Source organism: Pelmatolapia mariae, linkage group LG17 (assembly GCF_036321145.2).
Source record: "Pelmatolapia mariae isolate MD_Pm_ZW linkage group LG17, Pm_UMD_F_2, whole genome shotgun sequence".
Lineage (NCBI taxonomy): Eukaryota > Metazoa > Chordata > Actinopteri > Cichliformes > Cichlidae > Pelmatolapia > Pelmatolapia mariae.
In genome coordinates, this window is record NC_086242.1 from 17,247,460 (window position 1) to 17,266,945 (window position 19,486).

At 42.5% G+C, this 19,486-nt stretch overlaps 1 protein-coding gene across 1 annotated transcript; it reads left to right on the plus strand.

The window, feature by feature from the left end:
* Positions 1–66: 66 nt before the first annotated feature.
* Positions 67–18,078, plus strand: nup37 (nucleoporin 37). The gene is made up of 10 exons (XM_063460548.1): positions 67–142; positions 1,261–1,432; positions 1,513–1,634; positions 5,653–5,725; positions 5,922–6,016; positions 14,922–15,012; positions 16,576–16,751; positions 16,830–16,880; positions 17,153–17,246; positions 17,350–18,078. Exons 2-10 carry the CDS (start codon positions 1,277–1,279, stop codon positions 17,461–17,463), a joined length of 972 nt encoding a protein of 323 aa, XP_063316618.1. The 5' UTR covers positions 67–142; positions 1,261–1,276; the 3' UTR covers positions 17,464–18,078.
* The last annotated feature ends 1,408 nt before the right edge of the window (positions 18,079–19,486 follow it).

Consider the following 19,486-nt stretch of genomic DNA (forward strand, 5'->3'; position numbering starts at 1 on the left):
AAAAAATTCTGTCGCCATAACTAATACCCAACCACCCTCTGACATTTCTACTCGATGGTACGTTCCGTGTCGTAATCGGAAGAAGATTGAAAACATCTCAAACGCGGGCAGCGTTTCGTTCAAGGGATTCACTGAAAATAAGGTAGTAAAGTCTATCAGTTACTGCTGTATTCTGAGTTTAGATAGACCCTCACCAGTAAGGGTTAGTTACGACATTGCCAAGCTGCGGTTTGACTGGTAAAAACGACAAGCAGTGCTCCCGCATTTAAACCAGTAGCACTCACGTTTTTCTTCTAGACAGGTGACATGCTACCATTATTATTATTCTTCCACAAAAGCCACACTAGTTTAGCTGAGATATCAAATTCACCTAGTTTTCCTTTACAGAAATAACATGAAAAGAAACGACCTTGTTGTAACTCAGCGAGAAAAAACTTAACTCATAAGCAGTAACACAATTTTAACCACTGTCTGCATTTGTACTAAGTTTAAAAAAGGGGGGAACAACTCAGTATGTATGTTAACTGCGCCGAATCTAATGTTGATCAATGTAGTTTGGTAAAACATAGCCCAGCTGTGTCCTACTTGCTGTGCATCAGTCTGTAACTACTGGGATATGAAAAACAAGAAAGTTTTTGATTGACGTTTGGTTTTTAAGATCCTTAGAAACTGTAACCCTGCAGACTTTTTTCTTCTTTTTTTATTGAACATAAGTAAAAATACTGATTTAGTTTAGTTAAATTTAACTTTATTTTTATCTGCAAGATACAAAAGAGGGTTTATAAATCCCCAACTAGTGTAGTTAACAAAAACTAAGATAAAAGTAGGCCTGAAAACAATTTTAGTTAAATTTTAGTTCAAAATAGAAAAACAGTGGGTCTGTTTTGCATTACTTAACAGAACTGACTTATTACACAACATTTATTTTGTGCCTGAGTATTTTGTGCCTTTTCATTAGAAGCCCATTGATTTACCTTTAAGTGTTAAGACAAACCTAATGTTATTTATCCTAAAAGTTGGGAACTTGTTTTGTTAATCAGTTAAAAATCAAGTTAAACACAACCTTTAACAAAATAGATTAATATCATCATATATGTAATGTTGAGACTTTTAATTATCACAGTTATCATGACTACTGGTACATTTACCGATAATAATCTGATCAATAAACTGATGTTCTTGTTTAAAAGTGGTTTTAAACAACAGTTATTGATGATCATCCTAATCATTTCCTATCGGTTATCCTTCTGATTCTTTCAGTGGAAGTACGCGCGACATGCAGGAGGACTCAAGCCACAGTCCCAGCTACACCGTGCCATGTGACGACTATGTTCATGTGGTGGAGTTCAGTCCCTTCAGCTCCGGTACCCCGGCATCTCTCCTGGCCTATGGTGGAAACCAGTACGTGGTGGTGGGCACCTGCCTCTTCCAGGTTAGAGATACAGTCTCACGTGTTTTGGTTCACTGAGTGCACATCTGTTTCCTTCTCTGAATGCAACTTTGCTCCTACAGGAGGAGGATGTGGAGGTCGAGGGAGTTGAATTCAATGTTCTTCGAGCTTTTCACCATGAACTGCGTGTCGACGCTCTAGCCTGGAGCCCTGAGTCTCGGCTAGACAGGATACCCACTATCAGGTACTAGGCCACTTGCATCCCGCGTGCTTTGGCCTTCTTCTGTTTTTTTTTTTTTTTTATATCCAAATCAAGTCTTTTTATTAACATTGTTCACTTTGTAGCTTGGTGGCTTGTTTAAAACTCTTCATGTAAGCTCTTTCTGAAACATGAATGAAGACACCCATGTTCTGCTTCGGGAGCTGAAGACATTCAAAACATGAGTGGTCACTTCTGAGCTTGATTGAAGTTGATGTTGAAGTCTGATGAAGTGGTTGTTTGAAGTCTGATGTTTCTGGTTTTCGCTGGGTTAAATCAGTTGCCCCCAGCATAACCTTTTTGTGTATGCTGTGTATGCTAGCAGATTCCTGCAGTTGCCTGTAGGTTTTCATGTGATATGACCACCAGCTCCAGTGGTTCCTTAGGTTGCTAGCAGGTTGCAACAGTTGCCTGTAGTTTTCCATATAGGTCTGCAAATACTTGCCAACTACTAGGTGAGTGACTGTAAAATTAAAAAAAAATGTAACGCAAACTGGAAGTGGAAATAGTTCAGCAATGTTATTTATTAACCGGTTGGAATATATACACATTCTTACCCAAGCAACAGGTGGTTGACAGTGTCTAAGCCAATGTAACTGGTGCCTAATTAGCAAAAGACATTTGGTTGGACATTTGTAGCTCATCTGTAGGTCATGGGCCTCTCGTTACGCGAGAGATCACGATGAGGCAGGATTAGAAGGTCTCCAGCCAACTTTCACTTCCACATTAGACATTTACGTCTTTTAACATAACAGGGTGACTGTTGTAAACACAGTTTTTGGGACCAGAGAAGAGACATTTGCAGAGAAAGCACACCAGCCAGTGAAAGTAGTCATCACTGCCTCTTGCTGTCACACTGCAGCTGCCAGGATGTGAGCAAAGTTGTTTCAGGTGGCTTTGGACAGGAGGGAAGTAGCCCAAGCAAAGATTGTTAGAAAGCAAGAGTTTCCGCCTAACTGAAGCGGTGGATGGGAAGGTTTCGTGGTCCCCCTGGAGGTGTTTAGCCTTTCTGTAATTGAAAAGGAAAGGCAGCTGGCCTTCTGTGGTTTACTCCACAGGACCCTTGAGCCAGCCCTGTGACGTGCGCACTTGTTATTGCGCTGATGACTACCCACTCAGGTTCCATCCCTCCCTTCAGGCTGCACGTAGCTGTGCCTTCCAGGAAAAGTACAACGTTCTCACGGGTTTGCCTCAAGTGGGGGCCCAGAGAGAGTAACAGAGAGGGGAGAAGAGGGGCCTCAAGCTGCCACCACAGCAGCTTATAATGAGAACAAGCCTGGAGACTATTAAAACCACAGACTTCAACTGAACACACACATTTTTCAGCCTTGCCTGTCATTTACTATATACAGTGGACAACATGCTGGCCTTTATCAGAGAGTTAAAGGCACAAAGAGAAGATGGGCAGAGGGACATGAGAATGACATGACAACAAAGACCCCCAACCAGGCTCAAACCAGAGAAGCTAAAGTTCATGTTTGTGGCATTTTACCCTCAGATGCCCTCAGGGATGATTGCAGCTTGGATTACTAGGCAACCAGAAACAGACATGCATCAGTAAATTACATGCTAATATATTCTGTAGTTTGCACAGAACATATTTTAAAACTTCAGCTTGGCATCCTAGTTTGCTGCATGCATGGGTATATTTGCAAGGATGTATTCTTTTTATTAAATGTATTTTCTAAATTTCTTTTCAGCAAATAATAGAAGTACTTTGACAAATAAATAACTGATGGATATTGTATTATCCTATAATTCCAACTCTACTATTTTGGGGTCCATCGGGTAATCTTCTACTCAGGAGCTTTCATTGTTTCACAAAGAGTTATTATAGTTTTGTATTTTGTGATTGGTTTTTATTAGTATTTTATCCTGACATTTTATTTACGTTTGGTTTCATTCAACCTTGCTTTGTCAGATAAAAAAACTAAACCAGAGTTCTTACTCCTCCACATCAAAAGTAGGCAGCTGAGGTGGTTCAAACATATCTTACCAGAAGGAGGTCAGGGGGCAGACACATGACACGCTGGAGAGATTTTATCTCTGATCTTGGAATGGCTTGGTGTTCCCATGGAAACGTTGGAGGAGGTGGTTGGGAAGAGTGAGGTTTGGACATCGCTGCTGCCCAAACGACCCGAACCAGGTTAGCAGGATAAATTGCAGTGTTGGTAATGTAAGAAGAGACTCAATAGCATTAAAATGGGGGGAGTCTAAGAAGAGGCATGGTCTGATATCCCGCGTTGGTTTTGTTCCTCAAACACCAAGGTTAACATTGTGATATGATGTTATCACTTTGCGATGTATTGTTTTGGTGTTATTGAAACACCATCACACCGCACACCAAACCCTAACCATGTCCCTAAAAGCCCTGTTTTTGTTTTGTTTTTTGTACATTTTCTTTTTCCTGAGTGGACATTGGCAACTTTTTTTCCATGTCACGGAACTAATAACATTGTGATTGACCAAGATTAATTGTGATGATTCAGGAAGAACGCCAACATGGGGGATATCAAATACACCCAAGGCAGAGAAGCCCAGACCTCCCTGACCACGTCTTTCAGCTCTTCTGGGGGAACACCAAGGTGTTCTCAAGCCAGCCGGGAGATGCGATCTCTCCAGTGCGTCCGTTTAGAAATGAAGTTCAAGTTTTATTCAGCTGTATCTGAAAGTCTTAGTGTTTGACGACATAGCTCCTGGAATCACTGGGACGCTGGGGTCAGACCACTGGGCTTGCACCCATAACTACTGTCTGACTTACTGGACCTATGTGGTGCTTCTTGCGCGTTGCGGACCCACAGAAGGCCAGGTCCATATTTTGTCTTTGGGCTGCGTCCAACTGGCCCTCATAGGCTAAGTCCCGGCTACCAGGCGCTCTTTCTTGGACCCCTCTCCCCAGGCTTGGTTCCAGGGGGCCCTGGTTCCAGGGGGCCCTGGTAACCCTATCCTAAGCAAAGCAAACTGGCTCCTTGTTCTCTTGTTCATAAGGGTCGTCTGAATCACTCTTTGTCTGGTCTCTTGCCCAGGACCAATTTGCCTTGCAAAACCCAACTAGGAGCAAATGCCCCCTCAACATAGCTCCTGGGATCAGTGGGGCACAGACCTCCCCACCACAATAAAGCAGGGATTCATAAATGTCATGATTACAAGATGAAAGGGGAAAACATTCACATATGCATACAGTATATACACTCTAAATGTTGCTTCATTTTTTTTTAATGTAAAGCATTAAGCCAAGATTCTGCTAATTTTGGTCAAGCAGACCTTTCAAAGATGTTCTTACTTTCAAAAACCTATCCTGTTTCAGCCTCTGCGGGGTTAAAATGATGGCACGAGGTAGAGTGAGTTTATGTCAACAAAACAAAAATTCACTGGAGTTTCCCCTTTTTATTCAATGGGAATGGCTTTGACATTTAATTTTAAAAAAGGCAAAACGCCAGCGTGTGTTCCATGTTTTACAACAAACACTAATACGCAGGTTGAGAGGGCCTGTCCTAATATAATCTAATCTACTGTAGCAGTAAAACCCTGGAGCACGTTAAGGCTGTTTGTAGTGACATCATGCCAAATCCATCTGTGCCTGTGCTCGAAAATGTGTGAACTGCTGTCTGTTTATTCTGGTGATATGTGTGTGTTTTTCTTGTCATAAGTGAGTTAGTGTAATTGTGTGAATAATTGCAGGCGCTGGTATATACGAGGACTGATTAGAGGGGAAAGTCCTCTGCCTGGCTCTGCACAGGTTTTTTTGAACAGAAGCGTGCACAAATGGCGTGAGGATTCTTATTTTTCTACGTGTTTATCTTAGCTTGCAATCAGAATCTCCCTGGCAGTGTTTCTACTGATCGGCGTCCAAGTTTTTACCACACACACACACACACACACACACACACACACACACAGAGTCTCATCCAGAGGTGTCAGTGTAGGTGGTTGCATGATGTCGTTTGTCATCGGTCTGACTGTTTTAATGCTCACTCTGTGTTTTTATGTCCTCTCTTTGCAGGTTGTGCACGGCTGCAGCTGACAGAAAGCTACGCCTGTTGACTTCTGATCTTCAGGATAGGCATGAAGTCAAGGTAATGCAACATCTGGAGCACATTGGCCACAACTGCGCTTGTCATTAGGCATCAAACTTTCGCTGCTTAGTGCTGACGTTTGTGCTTAGCGATAGAGGAAGTAGTTAAACTGCTAGAAAACATTAATTTAACAACTTATTGATTGGTATATTTTCTGTTTTTGTTCACACGTTTGTTTTTCCCATGCTGTCACTAGGTAATGGTGGGTCACACCAGCTACATTAACCATTTGGTGTTCGAGCCCATGGAGGGGAAACAAATTGCTTCCGTCAGTGATGACCACACTTGCAGGTCGAACCCGTTTTATTTCCATGTGTGTGTGCGTGCGTGTGTGTGTTCCCAGCTTCTGATTTTCAGTTCTGTTCTCTGTTAATGGTGGAGAAAGTTCTGACAGTGTTTCCACAGTGAAACACGATGCTAAGCACAACATGCTCCAGTGTGACTGTGCGTAAGCACAGAGCTGCTTTGTAGCTTTTCTAGCTAATTGGTTAAATATGGAAATCCAATTAGCTGCAGAAAGATTTTCCTCTCTCTAAAGGGGGGTGGGTGTCCCGTAACAGGGTCCCCAAAATTTCCTTTTCAATTAAGGCGAGAGGAGGGGAAAAAGTGTGTCAGTAGCTGGGGTCACCACAGGGACAACCCCTGTAACATTGTGAAGCTGGTTCCGCTGCAACATACAAGCACGTCATTTAGCTTTTACTTCTGGCTGCCCACTTCAGCCACATAGCCGTTAGTATTAGCTGCCCTGGAGGTAGTTAAGTCATATACTTTTAGCTAGTTATTTCAGCTAGTGTTGCTTTTTATGTCAAATGGCAGCAGCAGTGTAGAAACTCTAATATTTTTAGATTCAAACAAAAAAATGCAGGTAGTTGGAGATAACGGACTGGATATAAAGATGAACATAGCTACTCTTACACCACCTATCATGGAATAAGGGGTGACTAAGTAAATCAAGACTGTGGACACATGGTAACGACTTCATGCACCAAATCATACTCTGCTTTATGTCAACCAGTTGGGGAATATCTTGAATAATATGCGCACAACATCACATGAGAAACTTCAATCAAGTCATAAATTGGGTTAGGAGTAGGCTTGTTTTCAAATAGTCTTTTTATACAGTTGGACCTGATTGAGTCGACACTTTCTGGCTAATAGAAAGAAGAAAAAGTTTTGTTTTTCAGACCTGACTGTAGACTGCATATATAGCTATGTTTCTCTGCGAAGACCTCCAAAATACGAGGCCTTGTAGATCTCAGAGGGGAGTCTGGTGTGGGAATGGAGAGTAGACCTTTAACTGAGGAATCCAGTGTCCGGGATGGGGTGTAGGGGAGGAGAAGGTTCTGATAATTACTGGATTTGTAGCTGAGAAGAAGGATTTTACAGGAGACTTACCTTGACTGGGAGCTGGTGGGGGTGATGGGTTAGCATGACTTGGTGTAAAGAACTTTCCAGAGCAATGACTTGGAAGCCACAACCAAGAGTTCAGCCTTATTGTTGTTCAGTTAGAGAAAGTTGGTTGACATCCAGATTTTGATATCTTCCAGGCAGTGAATCCAAAGCAGAAATACCTTCAACATGCAGTTTTTTTACTGGCTAGTCTGGTTGCTGAAAGCCTTCAAGTGTTATAGAAGTATATTTGAAACGACTGCTCATTTCCCTTGCTCGGTGACCTCAGTAAACACTTTCCACATGGCTTTATGATCTCAGTTGCTAGTTTCAGGCCTTATCAAATAAAAAGTGAAGATTAACCTAATTTTTCAGCTTTTGTGTCGTCAGTCCACAGAACATTTTCTTAGACGTCTCGGGGATCATCAACATGTTTTTTGGCAAATTTGAGATGAGCCTTTGTGTTATTGGTCAGCAGTACTTTTCTTCTTGAACTCTCCCATGGATGCCATTTTTGCCCAGTCTCTTTCTTATTGTTGAATCATGAACTCTGACCTTAACTGACACAAGTGAGGCCTGCAGTTCTTTAGCTGTTGTTCTGGGTTCTTTTGTGACCTCCTAGATGACTCATCGATGCACTCTTGGGGTAATTTTTGTCGGCCGGCCACTCCTGGAAAGATTCACCGCTGTTTCGAGTTTTCTCAATTTGTGCATAATGGCTCTTACTATGGTTTGCTGGAGTCTCAAAGCTTTAGAAATGAGTTTGTAACCATGACTTTGTTTCTCAGCTGTTTCTTTAGATTGTGTATGATGTGTTACTTTTTGAGTGATTCTTTTGTACCCTGCTTCTCTGTAAGAAATGATAAAGGGGCAAATAATTTTTCACAGCCCTTTAGCCGGTCAGTTTGACTGTCAGCAACGTAGTGAACCCCTGTCCATTCACATCTGAACAAGTCTCCTCAACTCTTTTCCTCCACTCCCTCCGCCAAGTGTCCAGAGAAAACAGGAGTGCGCTCTCTCTGCTGAAAGATTTAAATTCTGTCATGTTGAGAAAATATGGGACGCAGGAGGAAGACCGAGGAGGAACAAGGGATAGATCAAGTTAACAGGAGACGACCTTCCAGTCAGCCCACACAAACTGAGCCTCGATATGAGAACAGGAAAGAAAGGGAGGGAGGTTTCTATCTGCATGTATAGACTCATGACCTCTCCATCAGTCTATTAGCTTTGGCTGGAGTGCCTCTACTATAAGTTTGTTTAGTGTTGTCATCACTGTCCCCTGCAGCTGTGGGACCTCTGCTGTTTCCAGTATGCAACCTGACGCTGGAGCAGCAAGGTGGGGAACCAGACTGCACTTCCTCAGAGATGGAGTCTTGCTTCATGTAGTCTAAACAACTCATGGTGTCAGTGTAGGTGGAAAGGGTGTGGGTTATGCCACCTAGAGATCACGAGGGCACACTGCAGGGTCCTGAGAGGATTTGGGGCTGACTGAGTTCACCACTGAGCTCAGGAAAACACCCACCTGCTGCTGCTGCTGCATTATGTGTATGGTTTAAAGTAGTATATCCTGTTCTCACTGATAATCCGTTTGTTTTTTCCTCAATCCCTCATCTTGTGTAAGGGGAGAAAAAATTACAGTACTGTGATAGCCTGTCCTCGATTACTGGTTCCCAACCTTATTGGGTCCCTATAAGATTAGTTCAAATAACCCTCTGTAACCCCACCCACTCAACATGTTTTGAATTTGTTGTCATGGATTACAAACCTGACCTTATTCAACACTTTTAGTTACATAAAGGTGGATATTCTGTTAATGTGGGCAGCTTCCATTACTACTGCCTTTTTTTAAAAATAAGTAATCTTGGAAGTTGGGAAAATTGTGTGAATCCTGTGTGATCATGTGTTCTAAAGTCAGTTGAGCGTAAGAAATGCTATTTCTATAAAACATTTAATACATGTTTTTTTTGTTTCTCGCTCTGTGATGTCAACAACTAAATAAGTCGTTAACCAACATTTTCCACCTTTCTCAGTTGTTTCTGGGTCTTGAGTTAGCATTCTCACAATCTGGACCACATTTTTTTTAGATTAGTCTTAGCTTATTAAGAAGAAGCTAGATGTTTCTAGATTATCAAGATTCAGTGTTGCTCCCTGCTAACAGATTTGTCAAATTACAGACTTTGTGCCTGACTGATATTTTCTCATAGATTTATATAGGAACTGAAATATTTTTGCTATTATAGCTATCGCCATCTGGGGGCTTTATGAAAAAAAAAAAAAAAAAACCAACACAAAAAACAGCCATGTCCATCTTTTATATACAGTATATGGTTCCAGCTGTCCTTTTAGCCTCATCAGAAATGGTGTTACTGGAAGGATGAATGTCAAGAAGCCATTCTAAAGGAAGGAAAACCGGGAGAAAGGCTGAGGTATGCCAAATTATTCAAGAACTGCTCTGAAAATCACTGCACTGATGAAGTGATGGATCCAAACTTGAAATATGTACGGAGGCTTTAGGAGAGAGGTACAACAGTGAGTATCTGGAGCCATTGTAGAACACGGTGAAGGCCCTTTCATTGTTTTGGGGCTTGATTTCAGCCAGTGATGGTGGGGATCTTGTCAGATTTTTAACCACCGTACAAAACCACCTGGAAAGCATCTGGTTATCAACAGCTTGAATGATTTCAAACACTCTGCCAATGCAGTAAAAACATACCTGAATAGAAAAACACACAAGGGAACACACACCATCAGTCATGGATCGGCCTCCCCAGAGCCTGAACCTCAACATCATCTTAACAGACAACTGAAGAAAAGGCAGAAACATCAAAAGAAGACCTCTGAATGTCCTTCAAGAAGCCTGGAGAACTATTCCTGGAGACTACTTAGTAACTGAGTTCAGCTTGTGTGGAAGAACAAGGGAGGTCACACCAAATATTGACTTTTCAGTTTGTTAGCCGTATATATTTGTGTTCCCTGTTCATGTAGTGACCCTTCAAGGTACCAGAGATATGATTCTTATTTCTCACCTTTGATTATTTATTCTATTCTCTAAAACAAATCGGATCACACAGTGCTAACGGCATTTCCCGTTTCCTTCATTTATCCGAAACCCCAAAAAACCACAACGCTCCAACCTTATTGTTTGCTCACTCAGATCACTTCCAATGTCCTTTTCATCTCTGTTGTTGTACATGGAAGCAGAGAGTTATTGCTTGATGTAGTGTGATGCAATAACAGTGCTTTATCAGAAGAGGTGACGCGTGTTTTCGTGTCTCATGTCTTTCACCTCATTCGGCAGAGGTTATGTTTTTTTGGGGAGCTGGCGTTCTCCATTTGAAGGGGAGAGCGGTTGACCGCAGTTTGGCCGTTGGTGGTGTAGCGTGCAATTGAGCTCTGCTTGGCTAGTGGTCTAAAAGAATAGGGTTTAGTCGTTGTTTTCCTCATGTGGTCTGGGGGTTTTTCCTCTCTCTTTTCTCTTTTCTTTTTCCCCCCCTCCTTCGTTCTCCACAATGGAGGCCCAGGCTGCACATGGGCAGAGGAGAGAAGCCTAGAGTTTTGACAGCACCCTATCCTACTGCCTGCACGGGAGACGAGGCAGGAAAAGTTGAGTGTTTACTGTGGTCTTCATCTGAGACGGGGCATATCCTCCCCTACACCGCACCGCTGAGGACATCAATCTCTCCAACAACACACTTGACATTTAGATAGTCTTTGGAGGTACTTTATTACATGATGTCTTTTGCATGACCTCATCAGTCAGCGCCTTCCCATGCTTCACAAGCATTTGTTTTATATTCCCAGAAACACTTGCAGCCTTCCCTGTGCCCCCATCTCCACCTTTTCTTCTAGCTCAGATGTGGTTAACCGTAGATCCAGGTCTCAGGAACCGCAGCTCTCTCGGTCCAAGTGATTCATTACATCCGTGGTGTTGCTGAGCTGCTTTTGCGATCATACATCTTATTTAGCTGCTGGAGCCATACTCTAATTAAGATTGGTCCTAATCCTCCCAGAGCTCTCTTTCATTTGCATAAAGTAGGATGCTGTTCAACTTTTCTCCGCCATGCTTCCCCAGCTGACGTGCGTTTCGCCGCCCTACGCTGTATTCCACAGAAAATGAATGGCAGCGGGCCGCCCACAGCGAAACATTTGCTGTAATGCAAGTGGAGCATAACACCGACTCAGGCGAGGGTGCTTAGCCCCCTACCTCCATTCCACTCCAACCCACCTTCCTCTGCCCCTGCTGTCATAGCTCAATGTAATATGAGGCTGGCGTTTTTTCTGTAAGAGGAGTCCAGCATAAGTCTGTCTGTCTTCGAAGCTTGAAGGCCCAAATCTGAGAAAAGAGCCCATTTTCCCTGGAAAAGGATGAAGACAGCTGTACCTTGCTGCAGATTAGAGGAAACCATGAACTTCAGTGAAAAGACGCCACCCATTATTTACTCACCAGCCTTTTACTGTGAAAGCCAGGCATGTTTCCACAAAGCTGCAGATTTATTGAAAAATCCAAATCTTTTTTAAAGATGATTTTGGTGTGTGGGAACTAGAGATCCCAGGTTTTCCAGTTTGGATTTGTTGGCTTAGTCTATCTGCTGATATCAGTATCAATCCAGTGTTAAAGTAACAATGCTATATTCCTAACTCCAACACAATTCACCAGTCTGGCATTAGTGGGTATCTTTGCTGCTGTGATCTTTATAGCAACAACAACCAGCAACTCACAAATACAGCTAACCGAATTTCGTGCTGAAGACCAGAGATGGGCAGTAACGCGTTACTGTAATCCAATTACTTTTTTCAGGTAACGAGTAAAGTAAGGGATTACTATTGCAAAAAAGGTAATTAGATTACTGTTACTTTCCCGTAAGCACGCTGCGTTACTGCGTTACTAAAACCATGATTTTTTTTGCGAGAGTGTCTCATGACGATGTAAACGAGTGCGACGTTCGTGGCAACATCTGTCTGCAGATCAACAATGGATAATATATCGAATGCGGCAGAGAGTATGACCGTGCAGCGTTTAAAGCGTGGAAGTACTGACCTTACTTTGAGTTTGTTTCCGTAAAAAGTGACAAAAACATTAGCGTCCGCTGTTCACTGCGTGGGAAGAAAACTTCTTTTTACAGCGAAAAAAACCCCTAAACGTCCAAGCAAGCACCGACAGTATGCTGCCACCGGACTGTGAAACTCCCAGATCCTTCCACTGACCGCTACGACACACCTGCACCAGGGCAAACCTCTGCCTGCCCCACTCCTGCTATACAGGTGAAAATAGAGCAACAGGACCGCTGAGTCCTTGATTTTATTTATTTTCTGCTGTGTTTTACTTGCATTTATTTGAAAGAGTGAGTGTAAACACAAAAAAATATTTTATTTTATGTGCTGGAATGTGCAGAAAATAGGTTTAAATGTTAAGCAAATTTCTTCCAGTCAGAGAATGTTGCATATAATTTAATGTTTGCTTCATGCGTAAAGTTAAAAGATTAAAACTAATAAAACTAGTTTCAAAAAGAGACTTTTTCATTTGATTACATTTTATATGATGGATTATGCAGGAAAAAATAGAATTGGGCTGAAAGATCTATTGCTTTATCACCTATTCAGGTTGTAAATCATTTTTTTAAAAAGTAACTTAAGTAACTAATTACTTTTGAAAATAAGTAATCAGTAAAGTAACGGGATTACTTTTGGGGGGAAGTAATCAGTAATTAGTTACTGATTACTTTTTTCAAGTAACTTGACCAACACTGCAGAAGACAACAAGAGTCAAATAAACAGGAACAATATCCATCCATCCATTTCCTTTCACACTTCCAAAGAGGTTATAGTAGCGGCAGGCAGACCGAGGTATTCTGAACGTCCTTCTGCCCAGATGTTTTTTCCCTGTGTCTTCTGAGAGATTCTGAGACACCATCAGCCCAGATGAGCTATATGGTCATCAGCCACTTTATTGGTTAAATCTGTTCCACTGCTCATTAACATGAATATGTAATCAACCAATCACATGGAGGCACCTCAGTGCATTTAGTTAGTTAGATATGGTCAGGCCAAGCATTAGGATGGCGAAGAAGGTGATTTTGAACATGTCATGGTTGTTGGTCTGAGTATTTAAGAAACTGCTGATCTGCGATCTCTAGGGTTTACAGAGAATGGGTCCGAAAAAGAGAAAATATATGAGTAAGCAGCAGGTCTTTATGCAAAACGGCCTTGCTGATGTCAGAGGACAATGGCCAGACTGCTGCAAGCTGATAGGACAAAAAAAACACAACAAAAAACCAACAGTAACTCAAATAACTACTCACTACAACCATGGAATGCAGAAAAGTATCTCTGAACGAACCGCACGCGCATCAGATGGCCTGCAGCAGAAGACCACACTGGGTACCCCTCCTCTGAGCGAAAAACAGGAAACTGAGGCTGCAACCCACATAGGCTCACCAACATTAGACGATAGATTAGAAAAACGTTGGTCTGATGAGTCCCAGATTCTGCTCCTTCCAGAGCAGAATCTGGGAAGGGTTAGAATTTGGTAAAACCAACATGACAACTTGGATTCTATCCTGTCTGATATTAACTTATCAGGCCAGTGGTGATGGTGTAATGGTGTGGGGGTATATCTTCTTGGCACACTTGTGGTTCTTTACTACCAATTGAGCATTGTTTAAACACCATAGTGTGCCTTTCTTCCGATGGCTACTTCCAGCGGGATAATGCACCATGTCCATGACAGTGAGTTCACTGTACTCTAATAGCCTCCACAGTCTCCAGATTTCCATCCAAAAGAGCTTCTTTGGGATGCTGTGGAATGAGAGAATGACATCATGGATGTACAGCCGACAAATCTGCAGCAACTGTGTGATGAATCTATGCCATGAAGAATTAAGGCAGTTCTTAAGATAAAAGGGAGTCCAACCCAGTGCTAGCAAGGTTTATCTAATAGTCTCTCCAGTGAATTCTGGGACTACCAGGGGCATGTCTAGAGAACTTTCCAGGGAGGCATTCTGATCAGTCCAGACAGCTTGCAGCCAGCAGTAACCCATTTCGACCTTGTTTACTTGGTCATTTATCCAAATTCATGAACACAAGTGAAGGCTGGAACGTAGACAACTGATAAATCAAGAGCTTCACCTTTAGGCTCTCTTTACCACAACATCTGCATGCAGTTTCATGCTCCACCCTCCTGTCACTCAAGACAAGATGATGGTGCAAGTTGAGGGAGTTTGATAACTACTGCAAACATACACAGCTGCAGCAAACACAGAACCATATCAGCCGTATCTCATCCAAATATTGGATCATTGCATGCCTTAATAGGAATAAGAAAACTCAGGGCATTATATTTGCAAAGGTCAAGGCTGTGTGTGCCATTATGCTTTTGCATTTAGCACTACTGAGAAAGAAACCTTTGGAAGGTCAATTCGTTCTAATGTTATGTAAGGGCTAAGGGTGGCTCAAAATCCGATGCTATTTTTAGGCGCCTGCTCTAAAGCCCCATCTTTGCTGTTAATTAAGAGGTAGTGGATTTTGTTTTTGGATTTTAGGCCAAGAACAGTTCACGTGTCAAACTGAATCAATTCGTAGCACAACTAATTAGAAATGATTAGAGCCCTGTGTTTTTTTACCTCCTACACAATAATGAGACAGTTATACATGTTTTGGCAATTAATTCTCACAGCACTTGCGAACACAGTGTCAGTTCCAATACTCTGGAAACAAAGTGGGTCAAACAAGGTGCCTCACTCTGAGATCGCTCTGCTTTTTGTTGGTGTCCATTTTAATCTTTGTTGTCCATGTGAATTCATGTCTGCAGGGTGTGGGACCTGGATGGGAATGAAAGCGCTACTTTCCAGCTTCAGTCTCCTGGCATCAGTGTGTGCTGGCACCCAAAGGAAGTCTTTAAGGTAGGAGTTGCCTACTCTAAATCTGAGGTAAAACCCCTGAGTAGTATAGATGGTTTACAGTTGGAGGGTCAGGTGTGAGGTCAACTTTATGGATGCCCTCACTCCTCCGAGACATCCTTATTGTTATCAGAAACACTTGACGTTCACGTGGGTGGTCAGATAAGCCAAATTACAGATTCTGCCCAGCATTCAAATATAGATTTTGTTGTGAAATATCTTGATGTGGTGCCGAAAGCACACATGTGGGTAAAAGTGCTTCATCAAGCCACAACAAAAAGTCTGCTGAAGTGTACAGAGGAGGGTGAGAAACAAAAAAATATAGTTCTTAAATCCTTTCATAATGTTGCAGAGTCCAACAGAGTTCATTCTGCTTAATTTCTACTTTCTATACTGTTGCATGCTGGGACATGCTCTAATCTGTAGTTTAAGTCTGTATGTATATGATGTGTATTGCACATCATATACATAAATCAGTATATATTTCACTGAAGCTCCACATCTCTAAACCACTGTCTCTGTAAATATGGTTTCTACTGCATAAAGTTAATAGGGTCAACAATAAAAATACAATAAATTATACACTAAAAACCATAAATCTGAATTAAAAAGAAGAACTCTCACATATTAATAGAAGTCAGCTTTGTTTGCACAAAAACAAACGCCAGGATGTCCTGCTCAGCTAGATCTGAAAGCAAGTGAGATTAAATGACTGAATGATTGGGCAGCTCTTAGATGAAAAAATAGGTTGTTCCACAGATTAGGAGCCACCACCGAAAAGGTCCTATCGCCTCTGCCTTTGAGCCTGGAAGTAGTAACATCCAAGAACAATTGGTTCCTAGACCTCAGTGCTTTGGTAGGCGTGTAGAGCTTCTACGCCAAAACACTAAGACTCTTAAAAACAAGTAATAAAATTTTAAACTGGATCCCGAGATGGACTGGAAACCAGTATAGGGAGGCCAATACAGGTGTGATGTGGTCACGCCATTTCTTTACTGTCAGAAGGCAAGTTGCTCCATTTTGTAGAGCCTGCAGGCTACGAAGTAACGACTTAACAAAGCCAACGTACAAAGAATTAAAACAGTCTAATCAAGAGGTATTAAAGGTGAGAATTACTCTCTCAAAGTCGTGTTGAAGGAGATTGGCCTTCACCTCACTGAAGAGATTTAAATGAAAAAAAGCTCATCTTAATTGTTTCCCTGATAAAGACGTTTCACGACCTTCCCAGTACCCTTAATGATGAGTTTTGATGCCTCAGTGTTTGATGCCCATACTGTAAAATATGTCCAGTAGCTAGTGTATCACTGGCATTTATGTGACCATGAAAAAAATAAGTACCATCACTTTTAGGAAATGTCTATGAACTGACAGGATATTTGGTACCAGTTGTTTTCTGTTCATATAACCTTGGTACAGAGCAGAGTACCCACCATGCATCCGTGTCATCTTTGCTACCTTTGTTGCTACCAAAACGAGCACCACTTTCAGAATAAAGCATGAATTTGGTGCTGAAGTACAAAGTGTTGTGAAATCCCTGATACATTCATTACGTCCTGTGCTCTCTAGTTAATGGTGGCAGAGAAGAAGGGGACGATTCGCTTTTATGACATGGTCACCCAGCAGGCCATCCTGTCACTGGAGAGCGAACCGCTCATGTCGGCAGACTGGTGCCTCACCAACACGATCAAAGTAGGCGGGGTGTCGGGCAGCGACTGGCTGATCTGGGATATAACTCGATCCAGGTGAGAGGATGTGTGGTGCTGATGCTGCTCGAGGTATTGATTTGGGATGTGTCTAAGTCACGTTTTTGTTGTTTGCAGTTACCCACAAGAAAAAAGACCAGCTCACATCGATAAAGCACGGCTGTTTAGGTGAGGAAGGTTCTGCCATAAGCCTTATTGCTTTGGTTCATACCTGCTCAGGTTTCTCCATTAAATCTGGTCAGTCTGTGATTCGCTAAAAAATATTTTAATTTTATTGAAATTGAAAGATTTGGAGTTTTCTTTTTGGTCCTGAATTGGTTGGCATCACAGAAGAAACTTTCATGATTGAACACAAGTCAGTTTCAGGAGGATGATTTTATATTTCAGACAGTAAATCTCCAATTGTGTGAAGGCTTTCAGGACATTGTTCTTCTCTCCAGGTGGTCTCGAGCCAATGAAAACCTCTTTGCCACCACGGGATGTCCAGGAAAGATCAACACTCAGCTGATCATCCACCATCTCGGCCACCCACAGGTCTGTGTGTGCTTTCCATAGTTGTTATGGGTTTTTTAAAAAAAAAAATTAAATTTAATGTGCTTTCCAACCATCACCTCACGTCACACACATGTCGTTACAGCCGGTGGCGATCGGGTCGGTGACCGTCGGATCAGGCCTCAGTTGGCACCGGACGCTGCCGCTCTGTGTGGTCGGCGGCGACAGGAAGCTTTGCTTTTGGATGACTGAGATGTAGACATCTGTTGTGGAAACCTGCGTCCTGTTTCTGTTTGTGCTCAATAAAATATTTTTCCAAGTATTCGTGCAGTTGGTGTGGAATTTGATGGGAATTGGCTGCATGCTCGAGCTTTGTTCTTCTCATTTCTGACCACCCCTTCAGGTCAGCTACAGATAAACGGCAGGATTGTCTGGTTTATGCCGAGAACTTGTTTTTCATTTCTCAGAGGAATGACTTACATCAGTTGTCTGTTATGTCCTGCCAAGAGAGCCGTAGTTCAAAGGAATGTGTCCGAGTGCCAGCTCTACACTTCACCAGTCAACGTTGTCCTCATACAGGTGTTTTCTCTCCCTCTTGGCTTCTGAATTTGCTTACTATCCACGGTGGACATTGAATCATATCATGAAAAGTGTAAGCACGGGAAAAGCTCAGGGAGGCTCTCAAGTCTGAGGTCATTTCAGGTTATCTTCAGCTTCAAACTGAGCAGTTACGTGAGGATTTAGGAAGAGGAGCAGATGTGCCTCACCTGACCTTGATGAAGACTCGGGATGACTTGGCAGCTGCTCGCAGTAGAACAAAGACTCATTGTACCATCACAGGAATGCCTGCGAGTTTTCAAAGAGGTTGTACGGCCGCTCAACTGCAGCGGGTGCTGGTGTAATTAAACTGATCGTGAATCATTCGAGGTGGCAGGTGATCACTTCAGCTTCCACCTCAGTGCACGAGCTTTATTTCAACGTAAATGTCAGCTCAAACACTGGGTTATACTGGACGCCGACATCGGTGTGACAGAGCAGGAGCGAGCACCACTCTTTCAAACCAGTCCATCAGCCTCCTATATTTCTTGGACAGGAGGCGCTGACCACCATCCACAAAGCATAACATGCTACTGCTCTCCCGGTCCACTTTTTTTGTTTGAACAAGTCCAATGTGGTCGCAGCTCTCTGGGTTTTGCCGTGCTTTAGGTGCGAGCGGTGTTGGAGCAGCTGCGTATACAAGACCGATTCCAAAAAAAAGTGGAGCGGCTGTGTGAAATGCAAATAAAAACAAAATGATTTGAAAATCATTTAAAGCCTGCGTTAAACTGAATATTCTGCAAAGCCGACGTATAAAAAGATCGAAGCCGAGTAGTGTCACCTTCCCACTGTGTTGCATCACGTCTTACTTTAATAAATTCAGCTGCTCAGCAGTTCGGGCCTCCTTTTGTTATATGTTTGTATCATAACGTGCCAAATATCTTTAATGGAGGACAAGTTTGGACTGGAGACAGGCCAGTTTGGCACTCGGACTCTCTCAGTGCAGAGCCGTGCTGTCAGAGTACGTGCACAAAGCGGTTTGGCATCATCTCACAAAGTAAGCAAGGCCTGTGATACCCGCACATATCCTTCATTATCTATATCCTGTTCACTAACGGCCTCTGAAACAGTCTGGGCAGTAGCGTTTCTGGATTTTATTCGTGTTTATATTTGCTGGGTTTGCAGAGTTTGTGGATGCAGGGGAGAACTGTGTGCACCAATGATGGTTTTCAGGGGTGTTTCTGAAACCGCTGCAAACATATCAGGTCACATTATTTTGAACTCCAACCCACAAAGCAGCTTCTCTGAGACGTTCACTTTTAATACACGATCATGTTTACCTCATTATTAATAAGATGGATTTTTTTTCAGATCTTTGAAAAATGTATTTGTACTTAAATTTTTTATTCATTTAACTGTTGTTATTCAGGAAAACGCGACTCTTTTGATGTCATGGCCAATATGACCCAGTAATACACACAAATACTGCAAAATATGAAGTAAATAAAGAGACTTCTGCTTCTTTCTTCAGCTTCTCCCTTTTGTGGTCATGGCAGCAACAGATCATCTGCTTCCATATCACTCTATCCCCAGCATCCTCTGTCACACCAACCCTCTGCGTGTCCTCCTTTACTAAATCTTCTCTGTTGCCTTCCTCCTTTCCTCCTCCCTTGCACCTCCATCTTCAGCATCCTTTGTCCAGCATATCCACCATCCCTCCTATGCACATGTCAGCCTTGCCCCTC

Bases quoted from the DNA above. Each gene is read 5' to 3' on its own strand.
- nup37 (XM_063460548.1), top strand. From the start codon at position 1,277: ATGCAGGAGGACTCAAGCCACAGTCCCAGCTACACCGTGCCATGTGAC. The intron at 1,433-1,512 runs GTTAGAGATACA...TTGCTCCTACAG, and splicing joins TGGGCACCTGCCTCTTCCAG to GAGGAGGATGTGGAGGTCGA. The intron at 17,247-17,349 runs GTCTGTGTGTGC...ATGTCGTTACAG, and splicing joins ACCATCTCGGCCACCCACAG to CCGGTGGCGATCGGGTCGGT.